The sequence below is a fragment of the Lagenorhynchus albirostris genome, chromosome 18 (assembly GCF_949774975.1).
Source record: "Lagenorhynchus albirostris chromosome 18, mLagAlb1.1, whole genome shotgun sequence".
NCBI classification, from domain to species: Eukaryota; Metazoa; Chordata; class Mammalia; order Artiodactyla; family Delphinidae; genus Lagenorhynchus; species Lagenorhynchus albirostris.
This window is the reverse complement of record NC_083112.1, coordinates 67,345,785-67,360,510: the sequence shown is the minus strand read 5'-3', so window position 1 is coordinate 67,360,510 and position 14,726 is coordinate 67,345,785. Positions and strand designations below refer to the sequence as shown.

Below are 14,726 nucleotides of genomic sequence, written 5' to 3'. Positions count from 1 at the left end.
GGCGGAGACGGGGAGTGGCGGCGGGGGAGCTGCGGAGCCGTGGAGGAGAGCGCAGCAACAGGGGTGCGGAGGGCAAAGTGGAGAGATTCCGGCACAGAGGATCAGTGCCGACCAGCACTCACCAGCCTGAGAGGCTTGTCTGCTCACCCGCCAGGGCGGGTGGGGGCTGGGAGCTGAGGCTCAGGCTTTGGAGGTCAGACCCCAGGGAGAGGACTGGGGTTGGCTGCGTGAACACAGCCTGAAGGGGCTAGTGCACCACAGCTAGCCGGGAGGGAGTCTGGGAAAAAATCTGGACCTGCCTGAGAGGCAAGAGACCATTGTTTTGGGGCGCAAGAGGAGAGGGAATTCAGAACACCTAAATGAGCTCCAGAGATGGGCACGAGCCACGGCTATCAGCGCAGACACCAGAGATGGGCATGAGACGCTAAGGCTGCTGCTACAGCCACCAAGGAGCCTGTGTGCGAGCTCAGGTCACTATCCACACCTCCCCTCCCACTGGCCTGTGCAGCCCGCCGCTGCCAGGATCCCGTGATCCAGGGACAACTTCCCTGGGAGAAAAGAGGGTGCGCCTCAGGCTTTCACGTCTCGCTGGCCTCTGCCACCACACGCTTGCCCCGCATCCGTACCCCTCCCTCCCCCCCGGCCTCAGTGAGCCAGACCCCCTAATCAGCTACTCCATTAACCCCCTCCTGTCTGGGCAAAGAACAGACGCCAGAGGGCGACCTACATGCAGAGGCAGGGCCAAATCCAAAGCTGAACCCCAAGAGTTGTGCGAACTAAGAAGAAAAAGGGAAATCTCCCCAATAGCCTCAGGAGCAGCAGATTGTTTCTCCACAATCAACTTAATGTACCCTGCATCTGTGGAATACCTGAATAGAAAATGAATCACCCCAAAATTGAGGCGGTGGACTTTGGGAGCAACTGTAGACTTGGGGATTGCTGTCTGCGACTGACTTGTTTTTGATTTATATGTTTATCTTAGTTTAGTTTTTAGTGCTTGTTATCATTGGTGGATTTGTTTATTGGTTTGGTTTCTCTCTTCTTCTTTTTTTATTTTAATAATTAAAAAAATTTGTCTTAATAACTTTATTTATTTTTTCCTTTTTTTTCCCCTCCCTTTTCTTCTGAGCCGTGTGTCTGACAGGGTCTTGGTGCTCTGGCTGGGTGTCAGGCCTGAGCCTCTGAGGTAGGAGAGCTCAGTTCGGAACATTGGACAACCAGAGACCTCCCAGCCCCATGTAATATCAATTGCGAGAGCTCTCCCAGAGATCTCCATCACAACACTAAGACCCAGCTCCACTCAATGACCAGCAAGCTCCAGTGCTGGACACCCCATGCCAGACAACTAGCAAGACAGGAACACAATCCCACCCATTAGCAGAGAGGCTGCCTAAAATCATACTAAGTTCACAGACACCCCACAACACACCACTGAACATGGTCCTGCTCCCCAGAAAGACAGGATCCAGCCTCATCCACCAGAATACAGTCACCAGTCCCCTCCACCAGGAAGCCTACACAACCCACTGAACCAAGCTTAGCCACTGGGGGCAGACACCAAAAACAATGGGAACTACGAACCTGCAGGCTGCAAAAAAGGAGACCCCAAAGACAGTAAGTTAAGAAAAATGAGAAGACAGAGAAATACGCAGCAGATGAAGCAGCAAGGTAAAAACCCACCAGACCAAACAAATGAAGAGGAAATAGGCAGTCTACCTGAAAAAGAATTCAGAGTAATGATAGATGATCCAAAATCTTGGAAATAGAATGGAGAAAATACAAGAAATGTTTAACAAGGACCTAGAAGAAGTAAAGAGCAAACAAACTGATGAATAACAGAATAAATGATATCAAAAATTCTCTAGAAGGAATCAATAGAATAACTGAGGAAGAAGAACGGATAAGTGACCTGGAAGATAAAATAGTGGAAATAAGTACCGCAGAACAGAATGAAAAGAATTGAGGACAGTCTCAGAGACTTCTGGAACAACATTAAATGCACCAACATTTGAATTATAGGGGTCCCAGAAGAAGAAGAGGAAAAAAAAAAAGGGACTGAGAAAATATTTGAAGAGATTATAGTTGAAAACTTCAGTAACATGGAAAAGGAAATAGTCAGGTCCAGGAAGCCTAGAGAATCCCATACAGGATAAATCCAAGGAGAAACATGCCAAGATGCATATTTATCAAACTATCAAAAATTAAATACAAAGAAAAAATATTAAAAGCAGCAAGGGAAAAGCAACAAATAACATACAAGGGAATCCCCATAAGGTTAACAGCTGATCTTTCAGCAGAAACTCTGCAAGCCAGAAGGGAGTGACAGGACCTATTTAAAGTGATGAAAGAGAAAAGCCTACAACCAAGATTACTCTACCCAGCAAGGATCTCATTCATATTCGACAGAGAAATTAAAACCTTTACAGACAAGCAAAAGCTAAGAGAATTCACCACCAAACCAGCTTTACAACAAATGCTAAAGGAACTTCTCTAGGCAGGAAACACAAGAGAAGGAAAAGACCTACAATAAGAAACCCAAAACAATTAAGAAAATGGTAATAGGAACATACATATTGATAATTACCTTAAATGTAAATGGATTAAATGCTCCAACCAAAAGACATACACTGGCTGAATGGATACAAAAACAAGACCCATATATATGCTGTCTACAAGAGACCCACTTCAGACCTAGGGACACATACAGACTGAAAGTGAGGGGATGGAAAAAGATATTCCATGCAAATGGAAATCACAAGAAAGCTGGAGTAGCAATTCTTATATCAGACAAAATAGACTTTAAAATAAAGACTATTACAAGAGACAAAGAAGGACACTACATAATGATCAAGGGGTCAATCCAAGAAGCTATAACAATTGTAAATATTTATGCGCCCCAACATAGGAGCACCTCAATACATAAGGCAAATGCTAACAGCCATAAAAGGGGAAACTGACAGTAACACAGTAATCGTAGGGGACTTTAGCACCCCATTTTCACCAATGGACAGATCATCCAAAATGAAAATAAGTAAGGAAACACAAGCTTTAAATGACACATTATACCAGATGGACTTAATTGATACTTATAGGACATTCCATCCAAAAACAACAGAATACACTTTCTTCTCAAGTGCTCATGGAACATTCTCCAGGATAGATCATATCTTGGGTCACAAATCAAGCCTTGTTAAATTTAAGAAAATTGAAATCGTATCAAATATCTTTTCCAACCACAACACTATGAGACTAGATATCAACTACAGGAAAATAACTGTAAAAAATACAAACACGTGGAGGCTAAACAATACACTACTAAATAACCAAGAGATCACTGAAGAAATCAAAGAAGAAATCAAAAAATACATAGAAACAAATGACAGTGAAAACATGACGACCCAAAACCTATGGGATGCAGCCAAAGCAGTTCTAAGAGGGAAGTTTATAGCAATACAATCCTACCTGAAGAAACAAGAAACATCTCAAATAAACAACCTAACCCTACACCTCAAGCAATTAGAGAAAGAAGAACAAAAAAACCTCCAAAGTTAGCAGAAGGAAAGAAATCATAAAGATCAGATCAGAAATAAATGAAAAAGAAATGAAGAAAACGATAGCAAAGATCAATAAAACTAAAAGCTGGTTCTCTGAGAAGATAAACAAAATTGATAAACCATTAGCCAGACTCATCAGGAAAAAAAGGGAAAAGACTCAGATCAACAGAATTAGAAATGAAAAAGGAGAAGTAACAACTGACACTGCAGAAATACAAAGGATCATGAGAGATTACTACAAGCTACTATATGCCAATAAAATGGACAACCTGGAAGAAATGGACAAATTCTTAGAAAAGCATAACCTTCTGAGACTGAACCAGGAAGAAATAAAAAATATAAACAGACCAATCACAAGCATGAAATTGCAACTGTGATTAAAAATCTTCCAACAAACAAAAGCCCAGGACCAATGGCTTCATGGGTGAATTCTATCAAACATTTAGAGAAGAGCTAACAGCTATGCTTCTCAAACGCTTCCAAAATATAGCAGAGGGAGGAACACTCCCAAACTCATCCTATGAGGCCACCATCACCCTGATACCAAATCCAAACAAAGATGTCACAAAAAAAGAAAACTACAGGCCAATATCACTGATGAACATAGATGCAAAAATCCTCAACAAAATACTAGCAAACAGGGCTTCCCTGGTGGCGCAGTGGTTGAGAGTCTGCCTGCCGATGCAGGGAACACGGGTTCGTGCCCTGGTCTGGGAAGATCCCACATGCCACAGAGCGGCTGCGCCCGTGAGCCATGGCCGCTGAGCCTGCGCGTCCGGAGCCTGTGCTCCGCAATGGGAGAGGCCACAACAGTGAGAGGCCTGCGTACCGCAAAAAAAAAAAATAATAATACTAACAAACAGAATCCAGCAGCACATTAAAAGGGTCCTACACCATGATCAAGTGGGGTTTATTCCAGGAATGCAAGGATTCTTCAATATATGCAAATCAATCAACGTGATACACCATATTAACAAATTGAAGGAGAAAAACCATGTGATCATCTCAATAGATGCAGAGAAAGCTTTCGACAAAATTCAACACCGATTTATGATAAAAACCCTCAAGAAAGTAGGCATAGAGGGAACTTACCTCAACATAATAAAGGCCGTATATGACAGACCCACAGCCAACATCGTTCTCAATGGTGAAAAACTGAAACCACTTCCTCTAAGATCAGGAACAAGGCAAGGTTGCCCACTCTCACCACTATTATTCAACATAGTTTGGGAAGTTTTAGCCACAGCAATCAGAGAAGAAAAAGAAATAAGAGGAATCCAAATCGAAAAGAAGTACAGCTGTCACTGTTTGCAGATGACATGATACTATACATAGAGAATCCTAAAGAGGCTACCAGAAAACTACTAGTGCTAATCAATGAATTTGGTAAAGTAGCAGGATACAAAATTAATGCACAGAAATCTCTTGCATTCCTATACACTGATGATGAAAAATCTGAAAGAGAAATTAAGGAAACACTCCCATTTACCATTGCAACAAAAAGAATAAAATACCTAGGAATAAACCTACCAAAGGAAGACCTGTATGCAGAAAACTGTAAGACACTGATAAAAGAAATTAAAGATGATACAAACAGATGGAGAGATACACCATGTTTTTGGACTGGAAGAATCAACATTGTTGAAAATGACTCTACTACCCAAAGCAATCTACAGATTCAGTGCAATGCCTATCAAGTTATCAGTGGCATTTTTCACAGAACTAGAACAAAAAATTTTACAATTTGTATGGAAACACAAAAGACCCCAAATAGTCAAAGCAATCTTGAGAAAGAGAAACAGAGCTGGAGGAATCAGGCTCCCTGACTGCAGACTATACTACAAAGCTACAGTAATCAAGACTGGCACAAAAACAGAAATATAGATCAATGGAAGAGCATAGAAAGCCCAGAGATAAACCCATGCACATATGGTCACCTTATTTTTGACAAAGGAGGCAAGAATATACAATGGATAAAAGACAGCCTCTTCAATAAGTGGTGCTGGGAAAACTGGACAGCTACATGTAAAAGAATGAAATTAGAACACTTCCTAACACCATACACAAAAATAAACTCAGAATGGATTAAAGATCTAAATGTAAGGCCAGACTTTATAAAACTCTTAGAGGAAAACATAGGCAGAACACTCTATGAAATAAATCAAAGCAAGATCCTTTTTGACCCACCTCCTAGAGTAATGGAAATAAAAACAAAAATAAACAAATGGGACCTAATGAAACTTAAACGCTTTTGCATAGCAAGGGAAACCATAAACAAGACAAAAAGACAACCCTCAGAATGGGAGAAAATATTTGCAAATGAAGCAACCGACAAAAGATTAATCTCCAAAATATACAAGCAGCTCTTGCAGCTCAATATGAAAAAAACCAACCCAATCCAAAATTGGGCAGAAGACCTAAATAGACATTTCTCCAAAGAAGGTATACAGATTGCCAACAAGCATATGAAAGGATGCTCAACATCACTAATCATTAGAGAAATGCAAATCAAAATCACAATGAGGTATCATGTAACGCCGGTCAGAATGGCCATCATCAAAATGTCTACAAACAATAAATGCTGGAGAGGGTGTGGAGAAAAGGGAATCCTCTTGCACTGTTGGTGGGAATGTAAATTGATGCAGCCACTATGGAGAACAGTTTGGAGGCTCCTTAAAAAACTAAAAATAGAACTACCATATGACCCAGCAATCCCACTACTGGGCATATACCCTGAGAAAACCATAATTCAAAAAGAGTCATGTACCACAATGTTCACTACAGCTCTATTTACAATAGCCAAGACATGGAAGCAACCTAAATGTCCATTGACAGATGAATGGATAAAGAAGATGTGGCACATATATACAATGGAATATTACTCAGCCATAAAAAGAAATGAAATTGAGCTATTTGTAATGAGGTGGATAGACCTAGAGTCTGTCATACAGAGTGAAGTAAGTCAGAAAGAGAAAAACAAATACCGTATGCTAACACATATGTATGGAATCTAAAAAAAAAAAATAAGGTTCTGAAGAACCTAGGGGCAAGACGGGAATAAAGACACAGACGTAGAGAATGAACTTGAGGACACGGGTTGGGGGGAAGGGGAAGCTGGGACGAAGTGAGAGAGTGGCATGGACATATATACAGTACCAAATGCAAAATCGATAGCTAGTGGGAAGCAGCTGCATAGCACAGGGAGGTCAACTCGGTGCTTTGTGACCACTTAGAGGGGTGGGATAGGGAGGGTGGGAGGGAGACACAAGAAGGTGGGGTTATGGGGATATGTGTATACATATAGCTGATTTACTTTGTTATACAGCAGAAACTAATACAACAGTGTAAAGCAATTATACTCCAATAAAGATGTATAAAAACCCCCATAAACTCACCTCTAGGCACGTTCTCATGAGAAGAGTGAAAAACTTAGAAGGAAGCCTACAGTGAAAAAAATAAATGAACTCTCCAGCTACACTGATGCTGGAAGACAAGAGGCCATGTCTTCGTAATTCTGAGGGAAATTGAATTCCAACGAAGAATTTCATTCAGGTGTAAGAGCAAAACGAAGATGTTTTCAGGCAGGTAGAAAATGGGTTTGCCAAGCACCCTTTCTGACTATGTTCTCCAAGGAAGGAAAGGAAGGGGAGAAGGAAGGAGGGAGGAAGTCAGTGAGTCATGGGATCCAACAGCAGAAATCCTAACGGGAAGAGCCCTGGAGGGGAGTCCCAGCAGGACTGTGCCCCAAGCCCACAGGGCACTCAGCCCTGATGGGAGCCAGATGTAAGGGTGAACCCTCTAGAAGAAAGTGGTTTCCATGTAATAGCATGATTAGAGAGTTGGATAATCTTCAGAATAAAGTGAAAGCGTGTGCTTATTCTAGCAGTAAGAAAAAAGCTAAATGCAATTATGAAAAAGAAGAAGAAAAGCTATACAACAGTTGTGTAAGGCAAACTAAAACGTGCCTCAAATGGAACCAGTGGTGGGGCTTAGAAAAGAAATCCATTTGACAGTGACATCTGGAACATTCTGCTTGGCACAGGAGTGAAACACTGGAACCACGGAGTAAATGTAATCAGAAAAGGTACCATGAAAATGTAATCATATTCTATTGCCTGACTCTGCAGTGAACATTTACAATTTCAATAGCATAATGGTGTTTATTAGATTTTGATTTATTTATTTTTTAAATCAATTTTATTTATTTATTTATTTTTGGCTGCGTTGGGTCTTTGTTGCAGCGCGTGGGCTTTCTCTAGTTGCGTCGAGCGGGGGCTACTCTTCGTTGCGGTGCGCGGGCTTCTCATTGCGGTGGTTTCTCTTGTTGCAGAGAACAGGCTCTGGGCGCGTGGGCTCGGTAGTTGTGGATACCGGGCTCTAGGGCACAAGCTCAGTAGTAGTTGCACGGGCTTAGTTGCTCCGCATCATGTGGGATCTTCCCTGACCAGGGATGGAACTCGTGTCCCCTGCATTGGCAGGCGGATTCTTAACCACTGGGGAAGTCCCCTTTTATTCTTAAAGAAAGGAAGTGCAGAATCCTCCATAAATGCTTTCCACACTCACACTCCACCTAAAGACACAAGTCCGGGCACCGCGCACACATTAAACTGAGCAGCCTTCCACCCACTTTTGCTTCCCTGCGAAAACGTAGTGCTTTCCCAGGCAGTGCTTTCCAGAGTGCGGTCCCCTGAGCAAGAGCGTCAACCTCACCTTAGCACTTGTTAGAAACGCAAATTCTCGAGCCCCACCCCGACCTACTGAGTCAGCAAATCCAGCTGAGGCCGAGGGCCCTGCATTTCATGCTCCTTCCCCGTGGCTCAGATGCGCGCCCAAGCTGGGGCGTCCCCGGCCCAGGTCCCCCCTGTCACCCGCGCTATGCCTCTGGCCGGCCCCCGAGGACCAGGGGTGTCTGAACAGCGGAGTCCAGGTGCCGGCTACGGACAGGTGTCCCTCTGCTGGGGCTCCAGGGTCTCTGACCTCTGCCTCTGCCGTTCCACCGCCTCCAAGGGTGGAGCCCTGCTGCCCCGCCCGAGCGCCTCCAGCTACACAGGTGCTGGGCAGGGCCTGCACACCAAGTCACAGGAAGCAACGCCTTAGCAAAAAGTCCTCCGTCCTGGACTCCTCGCTCGCCAGTCGCAGGGAGCCCTCGGAGCCGCCACCATGGGTAGGCGCGCGGGGCCGGGGTCGCGGGGAGCCCGGCGCAGGGGCTGCGCAGTCGGGGCGCCGCGGAGGGGTCGCCGAGGGGCGGGGCCGGGCTGCCACGCAGGTCCCCGCGGTCGCCGGCGGCTGGCGGACCTGCGGGCGGAGCCGGCAACGCTGGCACCGCGGGAGGGCAGGCGCGCATCAGGGACACCTCGCCGCGGCGGGAAGCGACCGGGGGTCAGCGGAGCCCGGGGTGGCGGTGGGATTCGCAGGCTGGGGCGTGTTTGCAGGGCGGACAGCCTCCCCGCCCCATCTCGTCCCCGGGCGCGGAGGCAGAGGACCCCAGGCGCCCGGTCACAGGTGGGAAGAACGAACGCAGTAACCTCGACCTGCCTACCTGTTGTGAATCCTCGGTCTCTGTGTTCCCACCCTGTGGGCTAAGAATGGGCTGGAAGCTAGACTGCATCGTGCTGGTGATGGCAGGGCCAGCAGAGCCTCCGTCCAGGAGCGGGGAGCGCGGCGCTCAGGGGCTGTTCTGGCGCTTCTCTTGCCTCTGGCTGGCCAGGTGACTCCAGAGCTGCTGAGGGAGCCCTGGTCCAAGAGGAACTGGGGCTGGCCCGTTGGGGTCCTATTTAACGTTCTGCCGCTGTCTTCGAGCTTCAAGAGAAGGCATAGAGGAGAGTAGCCGGTCCTCCATAGGTAGGCATGGAGTGCCGGCGGAACAAATAGAAAACAATTTAATCCTGCCTGCTTCCGAATAAACAGCTCTGGAATGAACGCAGAAGCAGAACGGAGCTGCAAGAGACCAGCAGCCCTCTTCTCCCGCAAGCCTGTGCATGGATGGGTGCAGGCTGTCACAGTGTGGCCACGTGGTGGGAGAACCCGGTCTGACTTTGGCCTGCACTTGTATTCCTGCTCTGGCACTTGCTCCCTCTGTGATCTTGCATCAGTAAGCTAAGCTCTGTGGCTCTTGACTCCCTCAGCCATTAGGCAGAAATGTCCATACCACCCTCAGTGGCAGCACTGAGCTGTGTAGGAGCTCAATGCCGGGCGTGCATGGGCACCTGGCTCTCAGACTCTCTGTGCCATGCCGAGTCGTGGTCCTGGAGCAGCAGTATTTAGTGGGTCACCCTTGGGACTTCTAGTGGTGCTAAGTATGCTCGTTCCAGAAAGATGCTGCAGCCTCCTCTCCAGTGCAGGCTGTCAGGGGCCGGTACCCATCAGAGCTCAGCTTTGCAGGCAGCCCCACTCCTGGGCTGGAGCTCTGGGTCCTGCCTCAAACACCATTTGCTTGTCACTCTATGTAACTTTTCTGGGAGGTGCTCTGAAATATTCATTTTGGTTTTCAGATCCCAAATACCTGAATGGTATCCATGCCGAATTAGAACTTTCCCTAACACAGTTCCAATCGGGGTAGCTGTCGGCAGCCTGATTGTCAGTGGATGAACACGAGGTTAGCTTTTGAAGTATAGTCCCCAGTGAACTGACTTTCTAGTTTACAGATTGGCGCTTAAGGGTTTGGGGGTGGGGGGTTGTTTGTTTTGCAACTGAGATTGGCATAGCATGTGAGTAGCAACAAAAAGTTTATATTCAGATACCAGTTTTATGTTTACTCAAGTCCTAAATTTTCAATATCTCGGTCTAGTTAGTAAATGAAACAAATAATTAGGAAATGTCTTTTAATTTAAAAAAGTAGCAGTAACTTCCCCTCTTAAGAGCAGATCTTTGTGACTTAGATGATGCCAAGATTGTTTCAGATCCCCTCGTGACTGAAAGGGGAACACTTGGAAAGCTTGGTGAATCCAGCAGGAGGGAAAGAAGCAAGGAAAGTTCTTAGAGAAGCGTTTGCCTTGAAAAGGGCCAGATAGTAGATATTTTTGGCTCCGGGGGCCACACAGTGTCTGTGGCAACGACTCAAGTGCACCCTTGTAATTTGAAATATGAAACAAATGGGCGAATCTGTGTTTCAGTAAAACTTTATCAATGGGCACGGAAGTGTGAATTTTATATGCTTTGCAGGTGTCATAAAATAGTCTTTAAAAGCGTTTTTCGATTGTTTTAAAACGTAGACACGATTCTTAGCTTACGAGCCATACAAAAATGGGTTGGGGGCTGGATCTGGTGCCGTGCCATAGCTGCTGACCTTTGCTTTAAAGGGTGTGTGTGATTATCAGAGTCGGGGCCAGAGGAGGCAGGGACCAGCCTGCCTGGTGGAGTTAGGTCTCCGAAGGGCAGCAAACCTCAGTGACTGGAGCGCCGCCTCTGAGACCTTTGGAGGGCTGGGGATGCTTTTGGGGAAGATTTGGAATATTCTGTTTCCGTCCTGTTACCCCCACCCGACTCCCTAGCCCAGAGCTTAGCAAAGGTATATGCCAAAGTTGTTGTTCTCACCAATTCCTTCCCTCACTTTGGTCCTGGCAAACCATAGATCCTGCCCTGTCGCATGCCACATATATGACTCTGAAAAGGGAGGTTGACGAGGCTTCGGGTTCTAGGAAGAGGCTTCCGGTTTTCCTGCCCCCCATGCCAGGGCCTCCAGGCCGACCTGAGAAGTTCATTTACTTAGTGATGACGCTTTATCACATTCCTCCCCTCCCGCCCTCAGCTTCCTTCTGGCCTTGTATGCAATTCTGAAGAGTTTTTCAAGTCAGTTTCCTGAGTATAAAAGGAGGGACTAGCCTTGAAGGTCCCTCAAACCTGGTCCTTTAAAAGTCCTTCCACATTCTCTCCTCTTTCTAGAAGCTCTTGGGTAGACCTGTGAACACAGCTGAAGGACCAGGGAGGCTGGCATTCCTGCTGTAGGCTGTAAGCGTGCTGCTGGAAGCTGAGGGTACCCCACGCCAAAGGGAGCCTTGGGCATCCCAACCTTGGGAGAACGTCTTCCTCCCGTGCAGTAAAAAGAGAGAACTTCTGACATTGGGTCCTTTTAGGCTGACATTACTCTAAGTCAGGGGTTTTTAGGCTTTAGCATGTGTCGGGATCACTTGAGCAAAGGCTCATTCTAATGCGCGCCTGGACCGCAGCCCTAGCGTCTCTGCTTTGGTGGGTCAGGGCAGGGCTCAAGCATTTGCATCTGCAAGTTCCCAGATGCTGCTGCTGCTGCCAGTCCCAGGACCGCACTTTGAGAACCACTGCCCTAAGTGACTCTACCTGACAACTTTCTTTTTCTCTACCCTTGCCCATGTCCAGATGTTGCTACTGTGCCCCCCAAAATGAGGTCATGGCAAGAAGATCTAGTGTAGTCTGGACCCTGGCTTGTCCAAATTTGGGTCAAATTAGTAGCTAGAATTTAAAAATTAGCTCACAAAGGCAGTCTTAGGAAAGGGAGCCTTGACTCAACGTGGTCCAGCTAAGGCTGGCAGGGGGTTGACCTGAATCTCCTATTTATGCAGTTTTTGTTTGCTTGTTTGTTTTACCACATAAGGGAATAAAACTTTCCTGCCTTGAGGAGACTCATATCCTCAAGGGCAGGAGCTCAAGCCCGTAAACAACATTTTCTCGCACTGAGTTATAGGTGAGGTGAACAAAGTATTATTGAGACCCGTATAAAGTGTTAGGAAAGCAGCAGCTTACCACATCAGAGTGGGAGGATTTGCCATCTTAATGGTAAATGTTTGCATAGTCCTTCACACCCCTACAAAATGTCCTGAGTGGAATTATTCCATTTTTGGTTCACTTGGATTTTGATTAATAATTTTCCCGCTGCCCTTTGAGTTACTGAAGGACAGAGGCAGATTGAGGGATCGTGAGCTACCAGGCTGCTTCACAGGGAGGCCTCTGTCCTCCAGGGTCGAGCCAGATGAATGGAGCCATGGGGCAGGGACTACCAGCCAGCTCTGTTTTCCCACTTCTCTGGGTGGTGGCAGCTCTTGGACACAATTACATCCTGATTCCATCCTTGGCAGGAGAGAAAGTATGTGGGTGTCCCAGGTGAGCTGATAAGGAAATCTAAACAAGGATGGACTCTGAGGACATTCCATGTTCCTCCATGACGATGGTGAAAGAATAAGGGCAGTATTGTCAGGAGATGGATGAGAACCGTGAACTCATAAAGTCCACGGGATAGCAACATAAAGAACCAGGGACTCGCTGTTTTGTAACTTTGTCCCCTGGTTTCAAAGGTCAGAAATATATCACTGAGGAAACAGCACGGTGGGGTCAACTCATGGGGTCAATGTGCACGGGCTGTCAGGCCTTTGCTTGCCACCCAGATTCGGTCCAGGTGTGGCTACCGTGAGCAGGTAGTACAGGGTTACAGGACCATCTCAGCAGCTGGAAGGTGCCACAGGCAAGGGGAAGGGATAGGATCTTCCGCAGACTCTCCTGAAGGAGGAGGAGGGTCTAGTCCTTCCGAGACTGGAAACCAGCCAGGGCCTCCCACTGGGCTGCCGCCAGGAGCCTCTCATCGCACAGAGGGGTCAGAGTCCCCAGGTATGATGTAGAAATGTGTGAAACGGAACATGTGCCCGTCAGGAAAATTTGGTTCAAGGATCAGACATAAGACCAGAAAGCTCACGAAGTATACCGCGTAAGAAGACCCGTTCAGGGTTCTCAAAGTCAGCGTTGAAAACCTCTGCTATCTGCGGAGTTTCATCGTAAGCTCTATCAGGACACGGCAGGAGGTACACCTGAAATGTTCTGGGAGGAGCAAAAGTTTTTCTTATTTAGTCAAAACACAGAAGCTCCTGTAATGTGTTCGTTCCCTGTGGCTGCTCTAAGAAAAGTATCACAAACCAGTTTGTCTAAAGCCACAGAAATGTATTCTCTCACATTGCTGGGGGCTGGAAGTCCAAAATCCAGGTGTCAGCGGGGCCACGCTGTCTCCGAAGGCTCTAGGGGAGAATCTGCCCCATGCCTTTCTCTTAGCTTCGGGTGTTGCCAGCATGCCTCGGCTCGTGGACACATCACTCCGGTCTCTGCATTCATCATCACGTGGCCATCATCTTCCCTCTGTGTATGACTGTCTCCTTATCAGGACACTGGTCATATGGGATTCAGAACCCACCCTACTCCAGGGTGACCTCATCTTCCCTCTTTTCATCTGCATAAGGTCACCTTCTAGGATTATGGAAAGCACAGTAGTTTTGGGAGAACACTATTTAACCCAGTACACATGGTAATAGAAAATATTCTCTCTGATATATGTGTTATTTGTCCATAACTTTAGTTAGGAAATATTCTTACCGTGCAAAGATGGTTCCATTATGGCCTGCATCCTCAGCTTAGGTGCTACATTTAGTAACTAGTGTCTTCCCTGCAGCAAGACAGATGGACTTTCAAGTCATAGCTCTAATCAGTTCTGAACAGCAATCTATTAATAACAGAATTGGTCTGTAAACACCCCCCCCATGTATAATAGTAGGTGAATCAGAAATGTTCACAGTGATGTCATAAGGCATGGGTAATTTACCTCAAATTAGTTCTAAAAATAATGGTCAGACTCTGTTGATACTGTATTACTAATCTGTGGATAAAGTTTCCAGGCAGTCTTTAACTATGAATAGTGTTTATTTTTTTTTAATAGCTGTCTTTTCTGTGCGTGTTCATTCTAAAATTATAAGACTGGAAAAAATAAGTCACCTAACACTTCCATAGAGAGTTGTTAGGTAATATCTGACGGAATTTGAAATACACATAATATTTTACCAGCGTTCTACTTCTAGAAATTTCTTATGGATATTCTCATGTATTCTCAGGATAAGAATGAGGCATGTACAACCTAAATATCAACGGAGGAAAAAATTTGCATTCTGTACCTAGTTTTGGAGCCTAACTTCATACTTAACCGTGATCAGAAAGCTGTTTTTCTAGTCGTGATTTAACATCTAAGAGTAAAAAACTTTGTGTCTAAAATTTTGGATCTCTAACTTAATTGCCTCCAAACAAACTCCCCCAAAGACCAGAAGATTGGTTTTTAGTTGTTGGTTTTTTTTTTTTTCAATTTAGTGACACTTGTGTGCCTTTGGCATTGTTTTCTCCTATGAAACACACGACATTATCAGGGCCGTCGCTAATATGCTTGTTTCTCTT

At 45.8% G+C, this 14,726-nt stretch overlaps 1 protein-coding gene across 3 annotated transcripts in view; it reads left to right on the top strand.

The window, feature by feature from the left end:
• The window catches only part of SLC15A1 (solute carrier family 15 member 1), a 71,396-nt gene that overhangs the window by 13,737 nt on the left and 42,933 nt on the right, over positions 1 to 14,726 (top strand). For 2 of the 3 annotated variants that reach the window (XM_060129020.1, XM_060129022.1), the window contains exon 1: positions 8,634 to 8,718. The exons of the other annotated variant lie outside the window; for it this stretch is intronic. In XM_060129020.1, the coding sequence (XP_059985003.1) occupies positions 8,715 to 8,718 (4 nt within the window). In that variant the 5' untranslated portion in view covers positions 8,634 to 8,714. Of the gene's footprint in view, positions 1 to 8,633; positions 8,719 to 14,726 lie in introns of those variants that run through there. 3 annotated transcript variants of the gene reach the window in all.